Genomic DNA, 7,833 nt, shown 5'->3' with positions numbered 1-7,833 from the left:
TGAAAGAAAGAGGAAAGGTAATGGGGGGAAAAAAAAGAAGAAAACAATGGTAAAAAAGGACAAAAAGCAATGGGAAAAAGGAGGAAAACATTGGAAAAGAAGGAAGAAAAACAATGGGGGGAGAGGGAGAAAAACGATGGGGAAAAAGGAAGAGAAAACAATGGAAAAGAGGGAAGAAAAGCAATGGGAAAGAAGGAAGAAGAACAATGGAAAAGAAGGAAGAAAAGCAATGGGGGAAAAGGAAGAAAAGCAAGGGAAAGAAGGAAGAAGAGCAATGGGGAAAAAGGAAGAAAATCTATGGAAAAGAAGGAAGCAAATCACTGGAAAAGAAGGAAGAAGCTCCCTTGGTATGTGTCTGTGCCTCGTTCCTGCACTGACCTTGTCCCTCCAGCCTCCTCTGCCAGGGCTGGGCAGCTGCCCCAGGGCCCTTCCAGCCCTGCCAACAGCCCGGCTCTGAAGGGCTGTCCCCAGGTCACCTTGGCAGTGCCACCAGCCGGCCGGGCTCCCTCAGGGGCATTTCACCCTTTCCCATCCTGTGGAGCTGCTCCCCACTTCTGCTTTTCCACCGGGAAAAAAAAAGCAGATAGGAAAGAGCCCTGGAATGACAGAGTCCATCGGAGCAGCGCATCCATGGGAGCACAGCGTGGAATGACAGAGAGCCCTGGAATGACAGAGTCCATGGGAGCAGCACATCCATGGGAGCAGCACATCCACCATCAGGAATCAAATCCAACGCTGCCGACCCGGCTCAGGCGAAGTTTCCACTGCCAGAGCTGGAAATAAATATCAAATAAAATATCAAATAAAATATCAAATAAAATATCAAATAAAATATCAAATCTCCCCCTCCTCTGGAAACCAGGCTGTTTACAAACATTTCCCTGGGAGGAGCTCTGCTGCTCCCCGTTTCTGCTTTTCCACAGATGGAAAAGAGGCCCCGGGATGGACAGAATCCACACCCCAGCACCAAGCTGCCGATTTGATGTTTTATTTCCCTCCCTGCGGCTCTGGCAGTGCAAACCTCACCCGAGCCGGGTCGGGTTTGATTTCCCGATGGTGGACGTGCTGCTCCAGGGAATGGGAGAGGGAGATTGAGCAGGAATTTGGCGCCGGGAGCGCGGTTTGAAAGGGCCGCATTCCAGCCCGCAGAAAGGGCTAAGAGGGGCTAAATGGGAAGATCTGATTAAGCGTCTCAGTGCGCTGACCCTGACCTCAAAGAGCGCGCCGAGGCTCGGGAGGAACTTCATTGCAATTAATCAGCTTAACAGCCCGAGAAAAGCTGCCCGCGTGCGCTGAGCCGCGCTCCCGCTCCTCCTCATCCTCATCCTCATCCTCATCCTCATCCTCATCCTCATCCTCGTGGGATTGCCCGAGTCACCGCCTTGGGGATGCCTTCATCCCCTCCTCAGGAGCCTTTGGGATATCGGGGACACAGCCCCAGGGCCCCCCATCCCTCTGTGAGCCTTCGCCACCTCCAGGGAAATGTGGGAAATTGGGAAATGAGGAAATTGGGAAATGAGGGAAATGTGGGAAACTGGGAAATGAGGGAAATGTGGGAAAATGAGGGAAATGTGGGGAATGGGAAATGTGAGAAGGAAATGAGGGAAAGGTGGGAAATGAGGGAAATGTGGGAAGGAAATGTGGGGAAATTGGGAAAAGTCTCATCCAGAACCTCGATTTTCCAGGGTTTTTTTTTTTTTCTTTTCCTGGTGACCTGGGCAGGGCCTGAGAGATGGGAAGGAGGAAAGTCTCACCCACAGTCTCCAGTGCTTTTCCTTTCCCCCTGATGACCTGGGAAGGGAAAAAGTCCCATCCAGAGCCTCGATTTTCCAGAGGTTTTCCTTTTCCCTGTGACCTGGGCAGGCCCAGGAGATGTGAAGGTGAAAAGGCTCATCCAGAACCTCCAGTGCTTTTCCAGATGTTTTTCCTTTACCCCTGATGACCTGGAAGGGAAAAAGTCCCATCCAGAGCTCGATTTTCCAGAGGTTTTTCCTTTTCCCTGTCACCTGGCAGGCCCAGGAGCTGGGAAGGGCTTTGTTTCCTTGCCCCGAGCTGGGGGGAACATTTCCTTCCCCCACCACAGCCCCATCATTGCACGAATCCCGGCAATTCCGGGCTGCCTTTATCGCATCCCTTCGGACTTTCACCTCTGGGCACCGCGCACTTGGCTCTTCCCCTGCGCTTTTAAAGGGGCAAAAGCAAATTTGAACCTCTGGAAAAGCCCTCGGGAGACTTTGGGAGGGGAAACACCTGGAAGGGATGAGGGGCTAAAGAAATGGGAGGAGGCTGGCGGCAGTGAGGTCACAGAAGTTCAAAACGCAGCGCCAGAAGTTTCTGCATCAAAAATACAAAAAAAAAAAAAAAAAAAACCCACCAAACTCACAGCGGAAATATTCCGGGGTGGAAGATAACAGAAGAGTTATCTGGAGGAAAAGCAATGGTAAAGAAGGAAGAAAAGCAATGGGAAAGAAAGAGGGAAAGCAATGGGAAGGAGGGAAGAAAAACAATGGGAAAGAAGGGAAAAAAGCAATGGGAAAAAGGAAGAAAAGCAATGGGAAGGAAGGAAGAAAAGCAATGGGAAAGAGTCAGGCCACAAAAAGCCCAGAAGCAGCAATGAGGGATGGAACAGAGCCGAGCATCTCCCCTTCCACGCCGAGGAGGATTCGGGATCCTTTCCTGGGAAGGATTTGGGGTTTCTGGGGGCGGCCGCTGCCCCCCACGCGGCGCAGGTGGCTCTGGGGGCTCTCGGGGGCGGAGGTGACACCGCGGTGACAATGCCAGGCTGTCACTCCAGCGGCAGAGCCGCGGCCCCGGGGAGCGCCGCGCTCGGGGTCTGTTTGTGCTGCTGCCGCCGCCCCGAACCCACTCGGGAGCAGCGGGATTCGCTCTGAACCCACTGGGGATGAGCGGGATTGGCTCCAGGACCCACTCGGGATGAGCGGGATTGGCTCCAGGACCCACTTGGGATTCGCAGGATTCGCTCTGAACCCACTCGGGATTCGCGGGATTGGCTCCAGACCCACTCGGGAGCAGCGGGATTTGCCCCGAACCCACTCGGAGCAGCGGGATTTACCCCAGACCCACTCAGGAGGAGCGGGATTGCTCCAGACCCGGGATTTGCCCCCGAACCCACTCGGGATTCGCGGGATTGCCCCGAATCCACCCGGGAGGAGCGGGATTTGCTCCAAACCCGGGATTTTGCCCCGAACCCACCCGGGAGCAGCGGGATTTGCCCCCGAACCCGGGATTTGCCCCGAACCCACCCGGGAGCAGCGGGGTTCGCTCTGCCCGCGCTCCTCGGCCCCTCCCGGCCATAAAGGGAATTTTGCGGACCGCGGCGGGAGCCGGGCCGGGCGCGGCGATGCCCCGGGGAGGGATTTGGTGTTGCAGGCAGGCGACAGCCAGGCTTTCATCTGCTCCTCAGAGCTCCCTCCGACGCGAGAGGAGGGGCAGGGCTGTGGGGGATGGAGCAGAATTGCCGTAACGCGGTTTTATGCCTGTGATTGCATAACGAAACCTCCTGGGAACCTCCTGGTTCGGATGGATCCCTGGCTGATGGAGGGCTCTCAGACTGATCGATTGGCGCGCAGGAATTGCCGGCCTGGATCGGTACCAGGCTCCGAGCAGCGCCTGCTCCTTTATCGAGCCGCGCTCTGAGCCATCAGGAAGCTGTAAAAAGCCTCCAGGAGCCGATAATCTGCTTTTTTATGCCCCCAGCGCACACAGCCACAGGCCCCTGTTCTCACAGAAGCCTCAGCCTGGCTGTTAATGGGAGCAGACCTTGAAGGATGGAATTGCATTTCTGTTCTTAAAAAAAAAAAAAAGAAAAAAGATAAAAAAATAAAAAATGCCTGGGTTTGTGTCATTGGATGCTCTGCAAATCCCAGCTCGTTCACTGAGCTGGGAAACGCTGCTGCTGCTGCCCACCCACCTGGACAATGCCCACGGTCCTGGGAGGGAGGAAATCAGGATCCCACAGACCCCTGGGAAGGGGGGATCAGGAATCAGGATCCCACAGACCCTCAGACAATCCCCATGTTCCCAGGAAGGGAAATCAGGACCCCACAGACCCCCAAGGTCCTGGAAAAGGGGGATCGGAGAAATCAGGACCCCACAGACACCCGGGCAAGGTGGGAGACGCCGCCGCTGGCACTCCCGAAGGTGGAGATGCCGCCCTGGCCCTCCCGAAGGTGGGAGATGGCGCCTCTGGCACTCCCAAAGGTGGGGAGATGGCGCCTCTGGCACCCCGAAGGTGAGAGATGATGCCCCTGGCCCTCCCGAAGGTGAGAGACCCCTCTGGCACTCCCGAAGGTGGAGATGATGCCCCTGGCCCTCCCGAAGGTGGGAGATGCTGCCCCTGGCCCTCCCGAAGGTGGAGATGATGCCCCTGGCCCTCCCGAAGGTGGGAGATGCTGCCCCTGGCACTCCCGAAGGTGGGAGATGCCGCCCCTGGCCCTCCCGAAGGTGGGAGACCCCTCTGGCACCCCCGAAGGTGGGAGATGCCGCCCCTGGCACTCTCGAAGGTGGGAGATGATGCCCCTGGCCCTCCCGAAGCTGGGGACGCCCCCTCTGTCGCTCCCCCTCAGCTCCTGGCGCTCCTGCCGCGGACTCCAGCGCAGCCCAGCTCCCCGATCCGGGGCAGGGCGCACAAAGCCGGGCCGGCACCCCGAGCGTTCCCTCCCCGTGGCCTTTCCTCGGCGGCGCGGCCCTTTTTAATTGGCGACAATTGGAAGTGGCTCATTCTCCGTGTGCGAGAGGCCGCGATTGCTTCCACTTGGCCACGATTCAAGTGCCGGGGGGTGAGTCAGAATGGGTGGCAAAACTGTCTTTTCCTCGGTCCCCCCGCTCAGCGGCGAAGAAAAAGCCACAACCCCGAGTTATTCTCTTTTATGAGGTGGGCATTGTGAGGCCGGGCAATTGAATTTACAACAGCATTGAGTATCAGAGTCTATCTGGCCCTGTCAATGACAGCGCCGCGGAAGAAAAAGGCACACATTAACCCTCGGCTCCGAGTTCCCAGGCGCCTCAATGGGGCTGCGAGCTGCCAATGAGCCCGCTGCATACTCGATGAGACCCTTTATACCCCTAATTACCCTGCCGACAATGGCGACGGGCTCCTCTCGCCGCTTTTGTGCGCCCCGAGTAACTCCTGTGCAGCCCACCCCCGCCCGGAGGTGGGAACGCTGCAGGATTCGGGATTTTGGGAGCAGGTAGCGGGATCGAGGCGTTCGCTCAGCTTCCAGCAGCGGGTTTTGTAGGAATCCTTCTTGACTGCAAAGCTCAGGGGATATTGAACATTCCCACCTCAGCCCCATCACTTTTCTCCCAGTTTCTTACCCAAATCCCTTCCAATTATCCTTAAATAAAGCCATAAAGTCCAGTCCTATTCATTTTTTTTAAGCTCGTCCTTGCCCACTCTCAAACAAAATGAAATGGTGGAAAAAAAAAATTCTATTTCAAAGAGTTCCTTTATTGAAACACCTGCAATTTTTTTCTCTTTTCGTTTTTGGACGTCTTCGACACAGGCACGCACACACCCACAGACCAACGGGATACAAACAACTTTGGCATTATAACTTTTTCAATATTCGTTACAAAACTATTTCTCATTTATTTTTTTCTTTTGTTCGTTTCTTAAAAAAAGTATCTCAAATAAAGGCATTTTAAAGGAGTAAAAATACAAGTCGAGATCCCAACCTCTGAAAATAATAAATAGCACGTTCATAGCGAGGTCCTTTTCTTCCTCTCTGCTTTAAAAAACCCCAAGACATAACAGGGGCTCCATAGAACGGAGCCAACGAGAGTTCGTTTTTGTTTTTTTTGTTGTTTTTGGAGACGAGAACGACTCGTTGGAAGTCACCAGGGTCTCCAGACGGATTCACTGCGCTCTCCCACGGGACTCCCGGCCTGCGACGCCGGCCCAATGCTGCCCCCAAATGATGTCAAGCCTTGCACCGGCGACGCCGAGGGGGTGGCGGCCGCGCTCCCCGAGCCGCCGCCCGCCGCCACCGGCGCGTTGGCGTTGGCGTAGAGCGGAATAACCGGTCCGGAGCCGGGCGGGAAGGCCGGGTTGGGGATGAGGAAGGCGAACTGGCCGTCGGTGGCCGGAACGAGCTGGAAGCCGCCGTAGACCTTGGGGGACAGCGCCTCGGCGGGGTCAGCTTGCAGGGCACGGGCACGGCGCCGGCGGCGCCCGGCGGCAGCTGGACGTGCAGCGGCTGCTGCGCCAGATGTGCGGGCTGGGCGGGCGGCGGCGGCGGCGGAGGAGGAGGGGGGTAGTTCATGGCCACGATCTGGCCCAGGCACGCCGAGAGGTGGCTCAGCAGCCGCGTGCGCACGTCCGCGTTGACCCCTTCGCAGGTGGACAGGAACCGGGTCACCTCGTTCATGCACTCGTTGAAGCCCGCCCGGTACTTGCCGAGGACGGTGGGGTCGGCGCTGAGCGCGGCTGGGAGGGGGGGAAAGGAACGGAGGGGGCGGCAGGTGAGCGGCAGGTCCGGAGCACCGGCCACGGTGCCCTGTCCCCGGCGCCCGGTCCTCTGTTCCTAATCACGGTGTGCAGCCCTGTTCCCGGTGCACTGTTCCTAACCCCGGTACCCTGTTCCTAACCCCGGGTGTCCAGCCCGGCCCCCTGTCCCTAACCCCTGGTCTGGAGCCCGGTTCCCTGTCCCCTGTCCCCAGTCCCGGAGCCCGGTTCCCTGTAAGAAGCCCCGTCCCGGTCTCCTGTCGCCAGCTCCCGCTCTCTCATTCTCAAATCCCCAAGCCCTGGTGCAGAGCCCGGTTCCCGGTGCCCTGCCTTCGGTCCGGATGCCCGTCCCCGTTCTCTGTCCCCGGTTCCCGATGCCCATCCCCGCTCCCTTGCCCTCAGCTCCCAGAGCAGACGCCGATCCCGATGCTCTGTCGCCATGCCCGGCACTCACCGGTCATCTGCGCCCGCTGCAGGTTCCGCAGGTGCTTGACGGTCATCTCCAGGATGTCCGCCTTCTCCAGCTTGGAGTGCCGCGAGCTCTGCGGGACAAGAGCGGCTCGCTCAGGGCTGCCCGCGCCCCGACACGCTCCCGGTGTCCCCCCGGTGTCCCCCCGCCCCACTTACGTCCTTCTTGAGCGCGTCCAGGATGAGCGTCTTGAGCTGCCCCAGGCTCTCATTGATCCGCGCCCGGCGCCGCTTCTCCATGATGGGCTTGGAGGACTGCGGGCAGAGCGGAGCCGGTCAGCGCGCCCCGCACACCCCGGGACCCCCGCGCCGCCCCGGCCGCCAGCCCCGACCATCACCGACCTCAGCACGGCCGCGGGCTTGCCGCCATCCAGCTCCGCCGCCACCGCCGCTGCGCCCCGACCGGCACCCTCCTCCTCCTCCATTTACCTTCCGGTGCTCGCTGGCGCTCCGCGGCTTGTCCGGCGTGTGGCTGGCGCTGGCGGGCGCGCCGGCGATGGGCGAGGCGGTCGGTTTCTCCATGCCCGTGTCGGCGGGCATGGCTGAGGCGTGCGGTGCAGCGAACGGGATGGAAGTCAGCGGCGGGGAGAGCGGCACGAACCGGGGGATGGTAGGCGGGGAGAAAAAGAGAAACCGGAGGGGGGCGAAGCGAGCGCGTGCGGCGGCGGGCGCGGGGCGCGTGCGGCGGGCGCGGGGCGTGAGGCGGCGGCGCCCCCCGCCCCTCGCCCGCGCCCTTTTATAGCCCGGCGGCGGCGGCGGCGGTGGCGGCGGCGCCCATTCGTGTGAACCCGCCGCCGCCGCCGTTCCCACACTCGCGCGCAGCCAATCAGCGCCCGGCCCGCGCCCGGCGCCCGCGCGTCCCACGCTCCCATTGGTCCGCTCCTCACCCCCCCCTCTCC

At 59.5% G+C, this 7,833-nt stretch overlaps 1 protein-coding gene across 1 annotated transcript; it reads right to left on the bottom strand.

Moving 5' to 3' along the window:
* Positions 1-5,449: 5,449 nt before the first annotated feature.
* Positions 5,450-7,623, bottom strand: HES4 (hes family bHLH transcription factor 4). Its single transcript, XM_063176751.1, is given in 5 exon segments — positions 5,450-6,158; positions 6,161-6,448; positions 6,921-7,008; positions 7,094-7,189; positions 7,364-7,623. Coding segments are annotated over 5 exon segments (885 nt in total). The 5' UTR covers positions 7,475-7,623; the 3' UTR covers positions 5,450-5,856.
* Between the last annotated feature and the right edge of the window lie 210 nt (positions 7,624-7,833).

This window comes from Melospiza melodia, chromosome 26, assembly GCF_035770615.1.
Source record: "Melospiza melodia melodia isolate bMelMel2 chromosome 26, bMelMel2.pri, whole genome shotgun sequence".
Taxonomy (NCBI): Eukaryota; Metazoa; Chordata; class Aves; order Passeriformes; family Passerellidae; genus Melospiza; species Melospiza melodia.
This window is presented reverse-complemented; position numbering and strand designations above follow the sequence as displayed.